This window comes from Exophiala viscosa (genome assembly GCF_022695815.1).
Source record: "Exophiala viscosa unplaced genomic scaffold EDD37scaffold_2, whole genome shotgun sequence".
Classification (NCBI taxonomy): domain Eukaryota; kingdom Fungi; phylum Ascomycota; class Eurotiomycetes; order Chaetothyriales; family Herpotrichiellaceae; genus Exophiala; species Exophiala viscosa.
In genome coordinates this window covers 1,211,988-1,230,884 of record NW_026944354.1, presented here as the reverse complement: position 1 = coordinate 1,230,884, position 18,897 = coordinate 1,211,988, and the positions used below count along the sequence as shown (strand labels likewise).

Here is an 18,897-nt window from a genome sequence, read left to right as displayed (position 1 = left end):
CTAACCAAAGCACGGCCACGAATCAGAAATGAACACTACCAAAAGATCTGGATGTCTCATGCCGGTCGCCTGGTTCACGCCAAAGTCTCTGCCCTTTGCCGATCTGGTTCTTCGGTGCTCGAGGTATAAAAGCGACCTCGTGTCCCGCAAGAAGTTTACAACGTCTCATATCCTCTTTCGAGGTTCACATTGTAAAAGGTTGACACAGAAGAATGATGAAACCAATGGATGTGACAATCAGCACCTCTGATTTCGACTGAGGACGTCCGCCCTGCCCAATGGTGACTGGCGAGGGCCTTGGTCCAGAATGATGAACTTAGGCTGTCAATTTGATTTGCATGTCCGGCTTCGTTGATCAGAGACTGATGGGATCACCTATGTCGCCAGTCGATGAAGCAGGACCAAGCTTTGAAGCATGAGCCGACGACACCAGCAGTGAAGATTGCTGTTGCTCCTTCGCAGCCTGACTGTCGGGAGACAAGGCAAAGTCATCGCGCAGCTTGGTTCTGAACGAAGCAGAGATGGCCGGTTCATACATACGCGCCTACCTTCAGGCTGGCGAATTTTTCTGCTCATGGGTCAACAATAGAAGACGATATTTCTCGAAAGGTATCTTTCATGATAGTCATTGATAGTCCTCCATATTCTGGTTGTTTGTTTCGTTCAGGAGCAGTCAGCATCACGTGGCTCCCTGTTCAAACGATGGTACGTCATTTCAGTCACATCGCAAGGTGTGCACTGTGCTCGATTGAAACGCAGGCGGAGACTCTCAGGGAAAGGAGATTGGAGCTTGCATGCATGGGACACTTTGGCACTAAAAGTAAATGCACCTCACATCATCTGCCAACCCGACCGAGACGACGTCAGCTGTTTCTCATCACTCCTTGGAATAAAACCCTCCCACCGTTTGCACGCACTCCTCGAGTCGTTTTAACACTTTCACATAAGTCATATCATACCTCTGCCGTTCGTCGCGCATCTTCCATTTCGATACACCTCTTGTCAAAGACACTTCCTTTACCGCCCACAATGTCTTTCCAAGATAAAGCTCAACACCACATTGGTGCCATTGACAAAGAGGTGAGCACATGCTAGGCGCCCATCTTTCCAGCCCACCGCCATATTTTCCTCCAAGTCAATCTTGTCGCTTCCTTCTCTTGTTCGAGGGGAATTTCAGCTAACCTGTGGCAATCGCAGCTCTCCCGATACCCCGTCCTCAATGACTTCGAGAAGCAGACGAGCGTTCCCAAGGTTTATGTCTTCCTCGGCCTTGTCGGTGTCTACTGCTTCCTGGTCTTCTTCAACATTGGAGGCGAGTTCCTCGTCAACTTTGCCGGCTTCGTGCTCCCTGGATACTACTCGCTAGAAGCACTGTTCAGCACAAGCAAGGTGGATGATACTCAGTGGTTGACAGTATGATATCTCAACACTAAAGGTTGTTGCGAAGGACGCTGACATGTTGTTAGTACTGGGTTGTCTATGCTTTCCTCACGGTTGTCGAGAGTGTTATCAATGCTGTCTACTGGTTCCGTATGTGTCTACTTGATAATGTTGCGAGACGATAGCTGACCGATAACAGCCTTCTACTATGTGTTCAAGTTCATCTTGATCCTTTGGATGGCTCTCCCAATCACCAACGGAGCCCAAATCGTCTTCCGATCTTTCATCCAGCCAGTCTTCTCTCGCTTCTTCAGCCAGACCGGCAGCGCCTCCGCGGATCTCCGAGGCAAGGCTGATTCCGCTTTCAAGACCCAGTAAACGAGTCAAATTGTCTTACCAGAACATCTCACGTGAAGTGGAGAGTATCGCGGACTCTTGAAGCGAACAACTCTGGATTGCCAATTGGTGCGGGCGGAGAAGAGCGACTGGAATCCAGTGATGATAGGGGAAGGTTGCTGTAGAGAACTGCCGCAGGAGACCTCATGGCGGTGGAGGAATGAACTTGTTATGGATTTGCACGATAGAGTTATTGACATTGACGTTACGACTGGTATGGCTGCAAAGATCAATGATGGATAAGTAGAAATGCCATGCGAATGCGATGTCACTTTATATTCCAAAAAAATATATAGTAATCGGCCTCTACCCGTTTGCGGTAGGTGGCTGCTTCAGGTCCAACTGCCAAACGCTCTCTCTGCACTCTCCTGCTGCTTCGGGTTGACAAAGATGCGATAAGGAAAAGGGTTCTGATCACTGGTTGTTATAGGAGGGATATGGTCCTTGTCCCTGTTGACGATTGCGACAATCTTCATCGCAGTCTTTTGGAGAGACGACTCCATCGCTCTGCGAACCTTGATCCGGTCTGGTAGGACAACATTCAGTCAGACATTCACACAGAAACACAGGATGACCTACCGGCTTCACTGCGGGGTCTGGCTACAATGACCTGTACACACCATTCTTCCCAACAGATCTCCTCTTCTGTTTGACCACCACCACCACCGAGTCTACCCAACCATCCAGTAGTGATGCCTGTTTTCCGCCTCTTTCGATCAAAAAAGCGCACGACAATTTCGCCACGAGAACCACCTGCGGCAGAAGTCGCGGAAGATTGTGGAGTAAGCTGAGAAACCAACAAAGCAGTATGCGAGTCTATCGCTGCTGAGATCTCAGGTGGATCAAGGATCGAGGGGAGCGGGATGGGCAGGGACTGGACGGAGTGCGATGACGAGTGAGAAGAGGAGGCTGTTGGAGTATATAGTGTTGGTCGCACTGGAGGGAAGTATCGGTGGAAGAATATAGTGTGCAGCACTCCTGCAATCGAGCGATATGTCAGTCACGACTTGGTAACCACCCGGTATAAGATATATCAGGCGCCAGGGCATCCCATAGCTAGGTCCGAAGATAGACGGACCTTTGACAATGTCCTTTACAAAAGTCTGGTCGGCGAAGACCTCAAGTATATATTCGTGACGAGGCACCTCCATGATCGTAGAAGGACTCGAGCCTTGCAATTCTCAGGGTGGCCTTAGTAGTGGGGTGGTTGAGATGGGAGAGGGATGAGTATGGCAGCCAGCAAAGTGGCGCCTGTCAGAGAGGGAGGATTCAGGACATCGTTATATCATCTTTGACCAAAGGTGCCTGAGGCTGAGCAAAACGCGCTGTTCGTTGTGTACTTCTTCACAACAGGATGAATGAGACTCAGATACTACTATGGTAGATTGGTACATCCATCAGAGGCTGGTGGGGTCGAAATCGGCGCACGTAGATAGCCGTCATGTCAATTAGCCGGCGTGTTGTTTGCCCGGGCTTCTGATCAGTGCTTGTGACCCCCAGCCTAACTAACGCGGGCCACTACCAGCATTTCCCGCGCATGCTCTCACCCGCAATCTGGATGTTACAATACAAGCCCGATGACCGCAAACCTCGGCACCGCCACAGCTGTCCGCCATTTCCCCAATACTGCCACGAATGTGATCAATAAATCGTGTCCATTGACAACTACCTAGATACTCAACCTGCCCTTTGCTCGAACCGCCAGAGACGCCTCTTAGAGCATCACGTCTGCGGTCATGTCCCATTATCGGATCAACCTGTACCTGAGATAAAGGTACATCCTCCCCTCAAACATCATGATATCAGCCACACGTCGCTGGCTCAGGCGGAATCGCACTGGGATCGCAATCGGCGCTGGCGTAGTTGGTGCAACATATCTGGCTGGTCAATATGTGCTTGGGAAGATACAAGAAGCGCGGGAGCGCATGCAGATGGACAGGATAGCGAAAGAGAAGTAGAGCACCCTCCACCTCGCTGCATGGATTCCACTGACAGCACACCGTAGCATTCAACGACGCTTTGAACAGAATCAGACAGACTGCACGATAACAGTCCTTGCCCTCCTACCCACTTTGACCGAAAACGTCCTCGAAGAATTACCCGTCGAGCAATTGACTCACGAACTGCAACAGAAGAAAGCAGAACGGCTGGCACGTGCCTCAGGAGAAGGAAGGTCAGAAGCCTCCAGTCTACATGATGGCGATACCGTCAGCATGTCCAGCTTTCAGACTGGAAGTTTTATGCACACCAGCCAGATACCAGGAGACGGAAGTCAGCCGAGTCCGCGCAGGACAAAAGCACAACTCTGGAATGAGTTGAAGATTACTTCCATCACCAGAGCATTCACACTGATCTACAGTCTATCACTGCTAATGATACTGACGCGGATACAATTGAATCTACTCGGGCGACTCAACTACCTATCGTCAGTCATCTCTTTGACCCAGCCTCTGCCGCCAGGAAGAGCGAACTCGATCTCGTTAGAAGATCATGACGATGCAAGTATGGGGGCAGGTGTCGGCAATGATTTCGAGACCAATCGAAGATACTTGACTTTCTCATGGTTTCTCCTACACAGGGGGTATGCACAAATCATGTCGAAAGTGAGATCTGCAGTGTTGGAGGTGTTTGGCAGCATCTCTCCCAATGAAGGAGTTTCGGCCACAAGGCTCAGTGAGTTGGTCCTGGCAGTCCGAAGGCGCGTTGAAGGCAGCTCCGAACAAGAGAGGTACGCGACGAGATGGCTGCCATATATACTACCGCCACGCGAAGAGGAAGAGACAGTCTTGATCGAATCGGGCGTCATCACTCCCAGTCCTTCCTCACCAGGACAGGCTTCCCAAGAGGAGGCTGGGCTTGGACACAACTCCTCCGTCAACATTGACACATCTAGTGGGCCGCTTCGGCAACTGCTTGACGAAACCGCTGATTTGATCGACTCGCCTATCTTCACACGAATTCACACCCTCCTCCTAGGATCGATGTTTTCACGCCTGGTTGACGCCCATGTCATCGCCCAGACCTTCCCTCAGCCGCCACAACAATCTCTATATGCGTCATCCCAAACCCCGCAGCATCCTCGAATCCAGGAACTGGATTCTTCAGTTACCGTTGTACCTGGCGAGCCTCGGGTGAAACTTGCCAGTCTCCTGGCCATCGTTACCCGCCAGGCACACGCAATCGGCAACGGGAACAATCCCCCTAATGAGTATATATCAACAGCAGAATCAGAAGTGAAGGAGCTCGAGGCTTTTGCTGCCCTTATCTATGCCAGTAACCTGGAAGAGAAACTGGAGGAGAACAGGGCATCCTCTGAGAGCGGACTGAAAGCATCTTCAGGAATGGGCGTGAGCGAAGTGGGTACTCAGAACGTGGACGAGATGATTGAGAGCAAACTCGAAAGTGCGTGGACCAAGGTTAGTGGGACGAGTTTCTCGTCAAGATGACAGCGATTTATACTGTGAGCGGATTGCGCAGATGACGTTTCTACACAGTCGACATGAAGGTCAACAGCAGACATCCAATGGACGACCATCATGTAGGCTGTTGATAGCAGAGCATGGCTATAGCGACTTGTGACCTGAGGGCATTCGGAGCCAAAGTCAGAATCATCTGGCAAGTGCTACGACTGCATGTAGAAGAATGGAATCTCCATTATGAATGACCTTTTCCACGTTGCCGTCCCATCGAGCAATTCACATCCATCCAGCATCTGTCAAGAAGCCAACCCGTCCGTCTATAAGAGCTTTTCATCCATTCCTGCCTAACGCCATATCATCATGCCCGATGCCAGTGGTTCTCAAATGCTCGGCTGTGTGTTCATGACACATCCACATCAACCACGACATTCTTCGTAGGGGGCTTATCGTCTATATATCCCCGTCCCCCAGCATATCCTCAAGATCGCCAGTCCCCAAGCCATCCCAATACTATCCTTGATAACATTCAACTTACTTCCCACCACCTCCCGCCATCCAATTGGAACCTCAGCCACCGGAATCCCTGCGAACTCAGCGAGCATCAACATCTCGACGTCAAAAATCCACCCATCCATATGCATATGCGGTATGATATACGGCAGCGTAGCGCGCGAGAACAACTTGAACCCGCACTGCGTATCCTTGATCCTCGCGGTCTGAGGCGGCGTCATGAGTTTGAGGAGTAAATGAAACGAGTGCATCAGGAAATTGCGCAACTTGGAACGTTTAACCACGGCCTCGCTCCCGACTAAATGCGCGCGAGAACCCACTGCCACACCACGGCCTAGATCGTCTTCGACCTCCTCGCATGCCGAGACTAATTTGTCTAGGTCCGTGAATTTAGAGGCGCCGTCCGCGTCGGCGAATACCACGTACTGGCCTCGGGCGTGGCGCATGCCATGTGTCACGGCGCCTCCTTTGCCGCGGTTCTCTTCGAGGGTGATCATGCGGACTGCGCCCGGTGGAATCTTGACGCCCTGATCGCTGCGGTGTGTCCAGGGTCCCGAGGCACGGCGTGGTTGTTTGGCTAGGATATGGTTGCGCGAGAATGTCTGCGCTGTGAGGATCGTATTGTCTGTTGAGCCGTCGTTGACCAGCAGGATTTCCCAGCCCCGGAGACCTGGTTTCTTGTTTGCGTTGCCATTCGCGTTCGCGTTCACTTTCGCTTTCCGCCGCCGTGTTGTTGAGTTCTCTGTTGTGTCTTCTCCCTGCTTACTCGCTTCTGTCGTTCCGTACTCTGTTTCTAGGTAATTGACCGCCTCTTCCAGCATGCCAGTGAGTCTGTCCTCCTCATTGAATGCAGGTACGACGACCGTCATGAATAACTCGGCCGGGTCGATCTCTTGCTCCAGCTGCTCGATCTCCTTGCCTTCGGACTTGGCTTTGGCGTATTTCCGGAGAATGTCGTCGTACCAGCACGGTAGGGGTTCGGGATCTGTTACGTCGCCGGTCTTGTCAACTGTTGTGAATGTCTTCTCTGCGGGGCGTGGTTTCCTGGGATTGGGAACGAATAGGGTTATGAAAAGCCATGCCTATCAGTTATTAGCATTGGAGTGTCGTATCAAGGGGACTTCGACGTACTATGAGCACAATACCGAACAGAAACCAGACCACATAGAAGGGTACGAGGCGCAATTGGAAATACTTGTCGTCCTTGAACACGTCCGTGAAGTGATGTCCCATAACACCCATCTTGACGGTGGCCTCATACCCTGGGGCACTCAACGGACGGCAAAAACAGACGCGACTAGGTCAACCATCAACGCGAGGATCACAGCAGCGTCCCGGAATCACATTCGAGTCAAGACGTGGGGAGCATGCGACCGTGTAATGAGAGGACAGATCGGTAAGAATAATTTTGGGCGAATCGGAGTCGACAAGGCTGAAGTCCAGACACCAATTCCTCCGCATTAGGGGTGTTAAATCCTCTCTACCATACACTGTTAGGAAGTCATAGGGTCAGCTCATTCAGTGTGCATGTTCCCACTTTCCCGGCGTGAGTACGAAGATGACTTTTACACACTGACAACATCTATGAGGGCGACTTGGTCAACACCTCCTTCCATTTCCGCGCCATCTCCATGCCCTGCGCTAATGTCCCGACACGAGCATCGATCGCGAACCCCTGCTCTTCCAACTTTGCCAATTCCACCCAAAGACTGTCCAGCGGCAGAGTGAAACTCTCAATGTATTCACTGTCCTCTAACTCCGGCTTCAGATTTCCTTCTTGGTTGCGAGAGTCCGACATATCCACCTCCACAACGATCATCTTCGTGTTGGTGTTGCAAAAGCCAGGATCGTTGAACATCAGAAACCCCTCCGCGGCCTTCGCGTCCCCAGGTATGGTAGCTATATATCCCGTCTCTTCTTTCAGCTCACGTAGAGCTGCCGTCGCTGGATCTTCTCCATCGTCAATCAGGCCGGACGGGACTTCGATCGTGACTTTATCAACGGCAGGTCGAAACTGCTTCTGGAGGAGTAGTGAAGGTCCTTTGGATGACTTGGGATCGTTGAGAACTGCTACGACACCCACTGCATCGACCTCGCTGGTCTTAGATCTGGTCTACCATTCATTTGATCAGACAAGCATCTCCGTGCCGGCACTGCTCAACACGCACCATTCGTTCTGCGGACTCCCAAAGTCTCTGCTTGCCGGAGGGGTCTTTGTATGTGATTTTCTTCAATGTTATCCATCTCGACTCGCCTGGCTTCTACGATTCTTCAGCATTCAGTCCTCGGCTCCGGCAGTATTTTATGGTCGAACATACCATGGGCTCGACCGACGTGACTTTGGCGTCGAGCGGCGAGTACGTAGACATTTTGTCCGCCATGACTGGAGTCCTTAGCCTGGCGAACAATCTCCTCGAGGCTCTAGCACCACGTAGCAAGGCAGAAGTCGTGTGCAACATATGTCATGCATTGCAGGAAGATGCTGAGTAGTGTTATTGCTGAACCACCAAATCATGACGTAGCGTATTCGCTGATGGACAAGGCTGAATTTGGGCAGAGACTACGGTCACGTGCTTCTATATACCACCCGCTGGCTCTCCTTCGTGGCTTGGGGAGACACTACATAGGCCATGGGGAAATCAAATCTGGAGGCGAAAGGAATGATGAAGTCACGATGAGGGTCAGAAATCGAGGTGAATGTTGTTGCAATTAAATTACAATTAAATTGGAATATATGTACGCTGCTTAGCCTCCTAAAAGTTTTGCGACGCCGAGTAATGACCTGGCCGGAAAGGCACCCGATCGTAGCGTCCAGAAGTCTGTTGTTGACCTCCCGCATTCTGCCCGGGAAGTTCATATGACTGCTGGCCAGAAGGCTGATTGGCATAATATCCTTCTGTGCTCATTCCACTTACGCCAGAAACGCTGCGTTGATGTGATGATTGAGGCTGCACCTGGTTGTCTGGAAGTTGATGAACGTCACGCTCATCACCAGGCAACTCATTGAAGTAGCCTGCTGCAGCCGAACTCATGGGCGCTTGCTGGTGGTAGCTGGCTGTGTGGCCGATCGGGGCCTCTCTTTCCGAATAGTCGCTCTGATCAGAGATAGACATACCCGAGGATGCGTTATGTGAATGGCCCGCAGAACGCGTCGCTGCCGCAACCGGTATCAGACGATCTGGAGATCGAGGTGGAGGGTTCAGTCGAGAAGAAGGGTCTGACTGGGTACCGGAACGAGTTGACGCATAAGCTGGAACAGCGGCCATAGCACCCATGGTTGCTGGTCCTGCTGCAGACCCCCCGAACTCGCTCATTCCTGGTACAGAAGTATGGGGATCGTAGTGGTCGTGTGCCATGGAGTCTCGCCTCCTGCGCCGCCTCATATACCACGAATACCAGCCGCCGAAAATAGCTGCGGCGACTACAGCAACACCAACTCCAGCTCCAATGCCGGCTTTGGCTCCAGTCGAGAGGCCTCCGCTACTGCTGCTGACAGAGTTTGATTGCCCAGCCACCGACGGAGAAGCGCCAGGCGTGCTTGTGGTGGTTCCTACGTCCACAACTGTAGTCGCTGGCTCAGATGCGACCACGACACTCGTAATGGTCGTATACCCAGCAACACCATTCGATGTCGTTTGGAGAACTTGCGTAACTGTCGAGGTACTGGTAGAATAGGATACTGAAGAACTACTTGTGGTGATTACCACAGGCGAGGCAGTAGTCTTAGTAGTCTTAGTAGTCTTGTCGGATGAAGTGGTGGAGTCAGACGATGATTCGGAAGAAGTTGGTGTGGAAGTCGTGCTCGGAGCTGTCGTGGTAGTGACTGCAGCTGGTGAACGTGTTACTGATGTTGTACTCGACGTGGACAGGGTAGTTGAGGCAGGTAGGGGTGAACTCGACGTGGACAGGATGGTTGTGGAAGATGGGGAAGGAGTTGTTGAGGCTGCAGAAGAACTCGAGGTCAGGGTACTCGAAGCAAAAGGCGTGCTAGAGGTAACTAATGCTAGGATAGATAAGGCAAACAATGGCAAATTGTAGACAGCTACTCACTAGTCGACGTGGGAATCGTCGTGGAGGGGGTAGTAGACAGGGAAGAGGTCGTCGTTGCCGGCGCAAGGGAAGAAGAGGTCGTGGTGGTAGCTGCGGTGGAGAGGAGGGTATAAGCCGTGGACGACGAAGTGACGCTCGTGGTAGTAGTGGTGGAAGAAGGGAGGGGGTTTGAAGTTGTACTGCTTATGGGGCTGATGGTGGAAGAACCAACGGACGAGGTGGATGTGGTGGTAGACAGGGTGGTAGGGCTTGTGGTAGCTGCCACATTTTGCACATTAAAACAGCACCGGGGCAGGGTAAAGAACAGTGCGCGAAAGTTGGGCAGAACATTATGCGGATTGCAGAGGTGGGCTGTATCAACTTACTAGTAGGAATGGTCGTCGTGGTTGTTGGAACAGTCGTGGTCGTTGAGACGACGGCAGGAGTCGTAGTGGTGGTAGTAGCAACAGTGGTGGTAGTTGTCGAAGGAGTCGTGGTAGTGGTGGTAGCGATAGTGGTGGTAGTCGTCGAAGGGGTGGTAGTCGTTGTGGTAGCAATAGTCGTGGTAGTTGTGGAAGAAGGAATAGTCGTCGTGGTTGTTGAGGGAGTGGTTGTGCTGGTTGTGCTGGCTATGGTGGTTGTGGATGTCGAAATTGTTGAATTAGTTGTAGTAGTGCCTTGAGCCAGCAATAGAACAGCCAGCGCAAGAAGCAGCAACGACAACTGCAGCAGCCTCGCCATGGCTATGAGAGCTGGCGATTGCGCCGCACAGTGTCCTGCGCAGAAGCTTGGTGTGCTTCAGTCCGGTGAGGTTGTAAAAGTAAGAAAGAAAATTCGTAGACATGAGCCGATCAGCGACATCAGGCTCTATTTAGGCCACGAACCCCATACTGGCTAGCAGGACGGTAGGTCGGTAGGGTTCAAAGTTTGTAAGCTGTAGCTGCATGGTCTATTTGCCCAAGAGCTTGGGGTTTCGCCGCATGGAGAGGACGGGAGCAGTATGGAAAAGACGGAATGTTCTGTTTTTCTCAGCTCGCCGCAGATGTTACGAAGCCATTGACGCACAGACGGTGGGATCCCGAGGTCGCTTAAGCGGAGTGGGAGGGGTCTGGAGTTGGCCTGATCGGCTGGCGACCGGAAGTGCTAGGGCTTTGCATGCAACATGGCCCCAAAGTATGCTTTGAGAAGGTGTACATGTAAGAGACTTTCGCATGAAGATCCAATTGGAAGCACCCAAGATGGTATTGTTGCCAGAAGAGGCTAAACACCGCCAATGGTCTCGGCTGACAATGACCCAATTCTCACACAGTAATCATGCATGAGGTGGAAGCACCATTTCTCGTGAGGCAGGGCCTCGGAAGAATCGACTGTATCCTTGTTCACAAGCTGAGAGGAGAATGTTGCAGTCCGTACACGACATGAAAGAAAAACACACACATTTGCGTGATGATGATGATGGTGACGGATACTGATGAATGACAGCTGCCGGAATGGTAGTTACCGAAGCTTGAACGACAGCCTTTTTGCTAGCTATGGTTAGCAACTTAGCGTCACTCAGAAACAAGTGCAAGCACGGTCCGGGACATCTGAAAATAGGTCGACTCTGGGCGAGGATTGGCGTAAATGTCACCTTGGACCGGGCTCGCTGGCGGGAACGGGTGAAAAAAGAGACAGTTGACTTTTGAGAGGGGAGCCGATCCAGCAACAAAAGGTCGCCTATCGCCAATGCGATAAGCTACACCACTAGGGTGGGATTAAGGTGTCGTCTCAAAGGGATCTTCCCGCTTCTTGCGTATTACACCTTGGGTCTTGCACCTATGAAATGCGTGAGATGGTGCAAGACCTCTAACCGGCAGTTTCGCCAGAGGCCTGTGCACAGTCCATATATTGATTGATAGTCCCTGAAATGTCAACAATCGCATGCTGTTGCGTCCCATCTTGATCAAACATGTAAACACGTTTCCCATATTACCGCGGATGATCTTTGAATGGGACCGCGCCCTCGGCTCTTGCTCTTCGGCAAATCTGCCCGTGAACGCCGTCGCAAGGCCTTTTGTGCTGGACAACACTCCCTCGGAATACATGAGTCCAAGTGTTGGCAGTATCCAATATGTTTCCCAAGACTCTGGGTCACTGATTGATGATCTTCTGCTTGACTGGTTCATGCCGTCAACGTTGCGATGCAGGAGACATGACCCAAGCATGGCTTGTCGACCAAACCAGTCGATGAGGCTGTTCTCCTGGCACAAGGTCATGAAGACGTCGAGATTATACGCATGTTTGTCGACAGTCCCTCGAACAGAAGTGGATGCTTACCAAAATCAAATGTCGTTGTCAACAAGGTGAGGTTCTAGTGACTATTGACCGCTCAAGTATTCCAATCTCACATCTCACGTGGTATCGTACGGAATGCGTTTGCGCGCTCCGTAAACGTCATAATGCCTTCACAGACCAATGTCGACTGTGAACATCCGACACGTTGCCGTTGCCATATACTCCTGGCCACGTCTCACGTTTCCTCACTAATGCCAACACTATTATTTCACTCACGACCGTCGTTTGTACCACCTTGCAGCATATAGAATTTATTGTTTGTTTGTTTCCTTGCACCGTTGATTACAGTTCGATCAGCTTACAGGTTCTCTGACTCACCGACTCCAACATTCACAAAAGACCTATAATAGAAGAAGATTTAACGAACCCCAACTTTCAGATCCAACGAGAAAGGAGTATCAAGTGATAGAATATTACAAGATGCCAGCCGCGCAAGAGAATCCAGATGGCAAGGCGCCGATTGTTTGTGTTTTGTACGTACGAGCCATGGGTTATTACCCATCAGATATATCCCACGATAGACTAACATCGTTAAAGCTGTGCTTCTTCGCCAGGCAAGGATCCCATTCACTTAGAGTCTGCGCGAAAACTCGGAAAGTCGCTTCATGACTCAGGTTACAGCCTCGTGTATGGTGGTGGAACGATGGGCATCATGGGCGAACTGGCCAAGACCTTGGTCTCATTATCTGGTCCTCGGTCAGTCCGTGGTATCATTCCTCGAGCATTGATCCGCACGGAGGTCGATCCTTCCACTCGAACAGACGCAAATCACAGTGGGAATCGAAGGAAGGTTGAGCGTACAATGTCATCAGATGAACTTCAACGAATCACGAGTAGTGAGGATCCCAACAGCGATATCATCCCGCAATCAGAGTTCGGCGCGACCACAGTGGTTCCAGATATGCACACTCGGAAGCGCATGATGGCTCAGTCGGTTGAGGCTGGAGGTCCTGGTTCGGGGTTTGTTGCTTTGGCTGGAGGTTACGGAACCATCGAGGAGGTCATGGAAATGGTGACTTGGAATCAGCTGGGAATCCACAGCCTACCAATCGTTCTTGTCAATATCAATGGGTACTGGAACGGACTGTTGGATTGGGTCAAAAACAGTGTCCGAGAAGGGTTCGTGGGCGAAGGGGCTGTCAATATCTTAGTCGAAGTTCAGAGCACGGACGAGGTGATACAGGCGTTAAGGGACTACAAGACGGCTCCGGGGAGATATAAGCTGGACTGGAACAACGAGTAGAGGTGAAGACAAACGAGATAGAAAGGAAAACATTGCAAGACTCGACAATGCTGCTCTTTTCCATTGCCATCATCATGGGTACGCCCCTTAGCTGCCGTATTGACAGCCTATTCGCTCCAAACGCCGTTCCGGATGCATCTTGGTCGTCTATGAAGCGTCGGTTTCCATGGCATCTCCACCTGCTTCTTCTGTAGATGTTGATTCCGCAATCACTTCCAGGAGAGGGCCAACATCTTGACCATCGTACAGTTTGAAGCTCTCCAGCTTCCTTCGGCCATCCTTTTCTCCCACCCCAATCACTGCCAGACTGGTGTTCTCCACCGTCAGTTCCTTGTCTTGTGCAAGACTCTCCTTCAAACCCATCAAAGCGTGCTTGATGAGGTCGTCCCGGCTTGAATCTGCAAACTCTTCCAGATGTCTCTCCAGATATGTCCTAGCCATCTGACTCCGGGCACCAATTGCGCATGCGAGCATCTCCTGGACCATACCTGACGGCGAGAATTCGAATAGGTGTGGTCCCACCTCGTCAACGCCTGCCACTAATAGTCCGACACCGTAGGGTCTCTTGCCGTAGTGTTGTGTGTTCGTCTGGGCTCGATCACCGATCATATTGACAATGCGCTCGACGGGTATGGGGCGGCCGTAGGTCATTTTAGAGGAGAGGGATTGTTGCTTCATGAAATTTGAGAGGACACGGGCATCGGAGGCAAGACCTGCTAGAGCCACCCCTAGATGGTCATCCACACCAACGATCTTCTTCTGGTACGAGGATAGCTCCTCTGCATTTCTCTGGAGACGTTGTAAGGTGTTGTCCACTAAAATGGAACGTTTGTACGAACCTTGAGCGCGGTCAAAACGACATGCTTCTTGCTGACGACTCCAACGACGACAGAACCTTGCTTTACAGCCTCTTGAGCGTACTCGACCTGGAATATTCTACCTTGAGGTGAACTGCGAATGGTCAGTCTGCCGCATTTAAGATGACCTCAAGAGATGGCTCTTACAAGGTGACGGAGTCGTTATCGTAGTTGTTTCTAAACATGTTGACCCTCTACTATATCGATATCGAAGGCGAGAAGAGAGGCGAGAGGAAAGAAATTGAGGTATGTTGGTACAGTTTGGTGTCGTTGGCAACAAAATCGATGATATATGCCAGGCACAGATGGAACGCGCAACTTTGGGTTGGCCGCGATTTGCTAAAGTCACGGAGCTTCGTCTGTCGCTTCCCCGGAGGAGGACCCAGCCACAAAGTTCATCCGTCACCAATACCAGAAGTCGAACAACTGCAACTATTCATGCACACGACTCATTATTATTCTTGACGAATATCTTTCCGTCTGATATTGGTGTACACAATCCTCTCGCTTCCAGTACTGTCCCTGGTGATCTACCGGCATACCTCGACGCCTCCCACCGTGCACCCGCCAACATCTAGAGCACGCTTCCGCCTTGCGCATTTCAGGCCACGATGACTGCGGGACTCAAGACCATTATTGCTCTGTCTTTTGTACGTCTGCTTGACTAGGCAGCTCCTCCGCCTTGGTGCTGACTGAAGTCTACAGGTTCTGGCCATAGGCTTCCTCCTTGTGATCCTTTCAGCTGCCTTGTTCCACAACTTCCTCACCCTACTTGTCGTTGCGACATATGTGTTAGCGCCACTACCGAACTGGATTGCCTCAAGATGTGCAAACCCAGATGACTTTATTGAGAGCAATGCAAGCGCGTGGATCGACCTTGGGAGGTTTGCGACAGGGTTTCTGTTTGTTATGGGTATCGGTACGTTCTTTCTATGGCATGCAATTAAGTCAAGGCTGACAAGACTGCGCTACAGCTCTTCCCGTGCTTCTAGCACACTGCGCCCTCATCAAGATCCCTGCAATGATCATGTCCGTCGTTGGGGGCTTGCTGATCTACGGCACGATCATTAGCTTTACACAGTTCTTCAAGGAGGAGCAGGACTTTTGAGAGACTCTAAGGCAATCTACATGCATGGAAAGGCGTCGAAATGTCTTGGACTAGGAGGGACCTGGGGCGGCATCGAGGAGATTGCTATAGGCAGGACTGCTGGTCGGCCACCATGATCGAGCAGGGGGACTCGACTTCCTGTTATATCTGTATCAACGAGCATACTTGAATATGCAAACCGACAGTGGCCATTTACGGATCAACAGTATTGGAGAAATGGACCTTTATGATCAAGTGATCAATCTGCGACCACCTTCGACTTTCATTGAGAAGCCATTGAGCCGCCAGTGTACTCCATCGTGCTCAAATTGCTGCTGTGCTGGATTGTCGCAGCTTATGTCATTGGGACATGACTTGATGAGCATTTCCACGAGGCAGTTTCCACGTTTTGCTCAGCCAGTATACCCACCAGATCTGCAATACAAGGTCCTTTGATACTCCGTACTTCAATGGGACATATCACAATGCTGTAAGCCATGCATAGGACGGGCTGATGAGGCTGCCGGGTAAATGTTCCCGAACAGCCCAAGTGACGCCTCAGATTTACCAGCCACAATTACGCTTTCTGCCTTGCAACACCCTCCAGCTCTATTTGTGCAAACGACATCGTGCCCTGAGATCCTGTCATCGCAACCACAGACCGCCCACAAAGGACTGCTGAGCTTTCCATTCTTTAACGCTATACAACCTCATATTCATTAACATGTCGGCCACCGACCGTCTCTTCCGCTTCGGCATTACCAAGCCCAACTGGCTCAACAGCGCCAATACCAGAACCGCAGGCGTCTATCTCGCCGGTGCCCTTGTATGCATACCCTCCGTTTCGTAGACCCCGCGGAGATTAGTCTGCTAACCCAGATGTGTTGCTTAGTTTTCTCTCGGCTTCTTCTTCTTCATCGATGCAAGCGTTTACTCGAAATCCCCCCTCAACGGCTCGACCGTGCACATCAACTTTGTCGACTGGATCCCGTTCATCTGCTCCGCGCTTGGGATGCTAGTGATCAACAGTATTGAAAAATCGCGCCTGTCGGCCGACAGCTTCTCGTACAGTGGGAATGGTGTCGCCTGGAAGGCACGCACTGTGCTGTTTCTCGGCTTTGCGCTCATGGCGGGAGGTCTGGCGGGCAGCGTCACCGTCATGGTGCTGAAGTACCTGTTCAATGACTATGCCTTGACTACTGTCTACATGGGTGTCGCGAACGTCGTGGCCAACGGGCTTGTCATGCTGAGCAGCGTCGTTCTGTGGGTCAGTCAGAACATGGAGGACGATTATACATATAACCTCCAGTTGTAAGGTGTGTGACGAGCATTGGGGATGCAGCTAGACCTGACACTACACTTGGGAACATTGGGCAAAGGTTGATTGGGACAGAAGGGGCCATTCATGACCACTGCCACGGCATAAGGATTGAGCGTATTTAGTTTGCATCATGGAGAGTATTGATATCACATCCTGGTTCATGTGCTGCGTCGGCCACTTCGTTCTGGCAGAGCTACGTACTTTGCCTCTTGCTAGCGCTGTGACGTCTCCTTGGAGTCGCGCTCTTTCATCGCCTCTAACTGTGCTCCCTCCACAATCACTGGAGCCTTCTCGAAGCTGCACTTCGCGGCCGGGTGCTGATGATAGCAGCCTTGAACTCGTCGGAAGTCACACCACATTTGCCACGACCAGGTCTGGCTACAGGTACGACAACCTGGTCGTCCCTCGACAACCATAAGAGACCAACAATCTGTCTAGCAAGCACCTTTCCCTCTCGGTTCTAGGCTCTTTTCTGTTGGGTTTTCGTGGACTTTTTCTTTCAACTTTTCACTCAATATCCCTCAGTTTCTCCATAATAGCGTCAATGACATCCATGTCGGCCGCTGACACTTGATCAGGCCCGACGATATTCTTGGGCAGCCGCTTGACAGCCTCGTTCATTGCCGGTTGATAGTTTCGGATGCCCGAACTTAGTGCATAGACGGCTTTTCTCCGGACAGCTCGGTCAGTGTCCTCCACTGCAACTTGGCAGAGCTTGTCAATACCGTTGATGGCCAGTAACCGTTCTTGTGCTTTTTCGTTGTTCTGAACCGCTGTGCCCAGACACCAGGCTGCCATGCGTCGTAAGTCCGCTACCGGACTGTCCAATTGGGACAGAAGGGGCGACCAGAGACCTAGGGGCTCCATATTGTTCGCATTGTCAATGCCTTCGACGAGTTGCTCGAAGTTGTCGAAGGCAGTCACTTTGGAGTCGAGCGTAATTTCGGGATCTGATGATACGATAATGGACATGGCTTCTTTCATCAGGTCGGCATCGCTGGGACCGCCCATAAGAGCCCGGAGAGCGTCCGCTGAGAGTCCTTTAGGTTCTCTGGCAGGTTGGTCTCCCTGTTGACCTGCATTCGAATTTTCAACACCCCATTTAAGGAGGGAATTCAATCCTGGATCCATATTGTAAAATTGATATCGGTTTTGCAGTGGCGTTTAAAGGTGTTTGACTTTGGATGCGCCTTTTGATTGTGGTTGATTCTACGAGGGTGATAATCAAGATGTGTGCTATACTGTTAAACTTCAAATGACGGTTGGCGCTTTGTGTAGAATGATATCTGAAGTATGAGTCGTTGTGAATGAGGTTTGCAGAGTCCTTGTCTTGGCCAATCAGATTCCGAGCCTTCCAGCACTTACTGTAATGTTCTTCACGTTTCGAGAAGGCAAGGCCTCGCCGCATCGGCACAATTCCTGCTAAGAGCTGGGCAAAGGATCTTACTGAATGTGCTGCCTCACTGCAACGAGTAACAACTCATAATTTCACATCTAGGCAGGGTTGTTGTTCTTGAGAAACGAAACAGCTCCTAGTATTGTGACGTATGGCTTAGATATTGTGTTAAGTTCGGGCCTTCTCCGGGAAAATGTTAGTGGCGATTGATTGATTAGTGGCTCCTGGTAGTCAGCGTCGGTGGCTGTGACCCTCACGACAGGAGCCTGGACACTCGTAATGTACCCCGCCATTGTGGCTGGAAGAGGTATTTTGATACGGAGGTATGCCACAAAGACCGTCCGCCTCGATGATTTATCCACTAAGAGAAGAAATGTGAAACGGACCCAGTCGCTATGTGGGCTGGACTGTGGTCGAAGTCAAAGATCGTTCCATTTCGCGCAATAAAAGTCATTTTTGGGGGAACATTTGCGAAATGCAGGCATACGAGGAGATCGACGTAGCCCACAAAGGCATCCTGTATTCGCGGGGTCCAAAAATAGACGAGCATAAAGAGGCTGTTACGAGTTGCAGGTCATCATCGTCAGCCGCACATCAAGGCGGCCTCCGTTCATCAGGTACGAAGCGATGATATGTGGGTTGACTTCTCCTTGTGCATTTCTTGCAGCCTGCTTTGGTGAGGCCAGAGTCATGGTATTGTAGCTGCCTGCTCGGCCCAAGCCGTGGGTGACGAGGCTCTCATCTACCCTGAGTAAAGGGCATTGCGTGGCCTAACCGCCACCCATGGAGAAGAGGTATTGTCCTATGGCATCTCTCTTGGAGTGACCTGTACCTCAAGATGCACAGTGTTTTGTGTGGCAGGATATACTGTGCGCGCTACCAGTGCTCCTTGCTTTCGGCCAAAAGTGACCAAAGCTTCCTTTGC

General features: G+C 51.2%; 11 protein-coding genes across 11 annotated transcripts; 5 read left to right on the top strand and 6 right to left on the bottom strand.

Moving 5' to 3' along the window:
• The first annotated feature begins 807 nt into the window (after positions 1-807).
• EDD37DRAFT_245162 (protein yop1) lies at positions 808-1,933 on the top strand. The gene is made up of 4 exons (XM_062810625.1): positions 808-1,080; positions 1,198-1,413; positions 1,467-1,530; positions 1,580-1,933. The coding sequence occupies exons 1-4, from the start codon at positions 1,030-1,032 to the stop codon at positions 1,756-1,758; spliced, it is 510 nt and encodes a 169-aa protein (XP_062672889.1). The 5' UTR covers positions 808-1,029; the 3' UTR covers positions 1,759-1,933.
• Positions 1,817-3,169, bottom strand: EDD37DRAFT_245202 (autophagy-related protein). Its single transcript, XM_062810626.1, has 3 exons — positions 2,855-3,169; positions 2,356-2,754; positions 1,817-2,302 (listed from the first exon to the last, which is right to left on the bottom strand). Exons 1-3 carry the CDS (start codon positions 2,925-2,927, stop codon positions 2,109-2,111), a joined length of 666 nt encoding a protein of 221 aa, XP_062672888.1. The 5' UTR covers positions 2,928-3,169; the 3' UTR covers positions 1,817-2,108.
• A 131-nt stretch (positions 3,170-3,300) lies between these two features.
• EDD37DRAFT_621104 (Peroxin-3) lies at positions 3,301-5,424 on the top strand. The gene is made up of 2 exons (XM_062815980.1): positions 3,301-3,730; positions 3,782-5,424. Exons 1-2 carry the CDS (start codon positions 3,573-3,575, stop codon positions 5,220-5,222), a joined length of 1,599 nt encoding a protein of 532 aa, XP_062672887.1. The 5' UTR covers positions 3,301-3,572; the 3' UTR covers positions 5,223-5,424.
• Positions 5,425-7,092, bottom strand: EDD37DRAFT_621102 (dolichyl-phosphate beta-glucosyltransferase). Its single transcript, XM_062815979.1, has 2 exons — positions 6,837-7,092; positions 5,425-6,787 (listed from the first exon to the last, which is right to left on the bottom strand). Exons 1-2 carry the CDS (start codon positions 6,945-6,947, stop codon positions 5,639-5,641), a joined length of 1,260 nt encoding a protein of 419 aa, XP_062672886.1. The 5' UTR covers positions 6,948-7,092; the 3' UTR covers positions 5,425-5,638.
• Positions 7,093-7,111: 19 nt separating this feature from the next.
• On the bottom strand, positions 7,112-8,181 carry EDD37DRAFT_621100 (ADP-ribose pyrophosphatase). Its single transcript, XM_062815978.1, has 3 exons — positions 8,024-8,181; positions 7,874-7,966; positions 7,112-7,818 (listed from the first exon to the last, which is right to left on the bottom strand). Exons 1-3 carry the CDS (start codon positions 8,162-8,164, stop codon positions 7,288-7,290), a joined length of 765 nt encoding a protein of 254 aa, XP_062672885.1. The 5' UTR covers positions 8,165-8,181; the 3' UTR covers positions 7,112-7,287.
• Positions 8,182-8,378: 197 nt separating this feature from the next.
• EDD37DRAFT_244447 (uncharacterized protein) lies at positions 8,379-10,576 on the bottom strand. Its single transcript, XM_062810622.1, has 3 exons — positions 10,121-10,576; positions 9,756-10,013; positions 8,379-9,534 (listed from the first exon to the last, which is right to left on the bottom strand). The coding sequence occupies exons 1-3, from the start codon at positions 10,473-10,475 to the stop codon at positions 8,459-8,461; spliced, it is 1,689 nt and encodes a 562-aa protein (XP_062672884.1). The 5' UTR covers positions 10,476-10,576; the 3' UTR covers positions 8,379-8,458.
• Positions 10,577-12,200: 1,624 nt separating this feature from the next.
• EDD37DRAFT_243459 (uncharacterized protein) lies at positions 12,201-13,385 on the top strand. The gene is made up of 2 exons (XM_062810615.1): positions 12,201-12,541; positions 12,606-13,385. Exons 1-2 carry the CDS (start codon positions 12,489-12,491, stop codon positions 13,309-13,311), a joined length of 759 nt encoding a protein of 252 aa, XP_062672883.1. The 5' UTR covers positions 12,201-12,488; the 3' UTR covers positions 13,312-13,385.
• On the bottom strand, positions 13,385-14,539 carry EDD37DRAFT_243509 (20S proteasome subunit alpha 6). The gene is made up of 3 exons (XM_062810617.1): positions 14,316-14,539; positions 14,151-14,262; positions 13,385-14,100 (listed from the first exon to the last, which is right to left on the bottom strand). The coding sequence occupies exons 1-3, from the start codon at positions 14,351-14,353 to the stop codon at positions 13,459-13,461; spliced, it is 792 nt and encodes a 263-aa protein (XP_062672882.1). The 5' UTR covers positions 14,354-14,539; the 3' UTR covers positions 13,385-13,458.
• Position 14,540: 1 nt separating this feature from the next.
• On the top strand, positions 14,541-15,628 carry EDD37DRAFT_243461 (vacuolar protein sorting 55). Its single transcript, XM_062810616.1, has 3 exons — positions 14,541-14,818; positions 14,874-15,087; positions 15,143-15,628. The coding sequence occupies exons 1-3, from the start codon at positions 14,780-14,782 to the stop codon at positions 15,274-15,276; spliced, it is 387 nt and encodes a 128-aa protein (XP_062672881.1). The 5' UTR covers positions 14,541-14,779; the 3' UTR covers positions 15,277-15,628.
• EDD37DRAFT_244888 (uncharacterized protein) lies at positions 15,612-16,827 on the top strand. Its single transcript, XM_062810623.1, has 2 exons — positions 15,612-16,081; positions 16,148-16,827. The coding sequence occupies exons 1-2, from the start codon at positions 15,980-15,982 to the stop codon at positions 16,568-16,570; spliced, it is 525 nt and encodes a 174-aa protein (XP_062672880.1). The 5' UTR covers positions 15,612-15,979; the 3' UTR covers positions 16,571-16,827.
• EDD37DRAFT_243796 (hsp70-like protein) lies at positions 16,828-18,077 on the bottom strand. The gene has a single exon (XM_062810619.1). The coding sequence runs from the start codon at positions 17,705-17,707 to the stop codon at positions 17,084-17,086; it is 624 nt and encodes a 207-aa protein (XP_062672879.1). The 5' UTR covers positions 17,708-18,077; the 3' UTR covers positions 16,828-17,083.
• Positions 18,078-18,897: the final 820 nt, after the last annotated feature.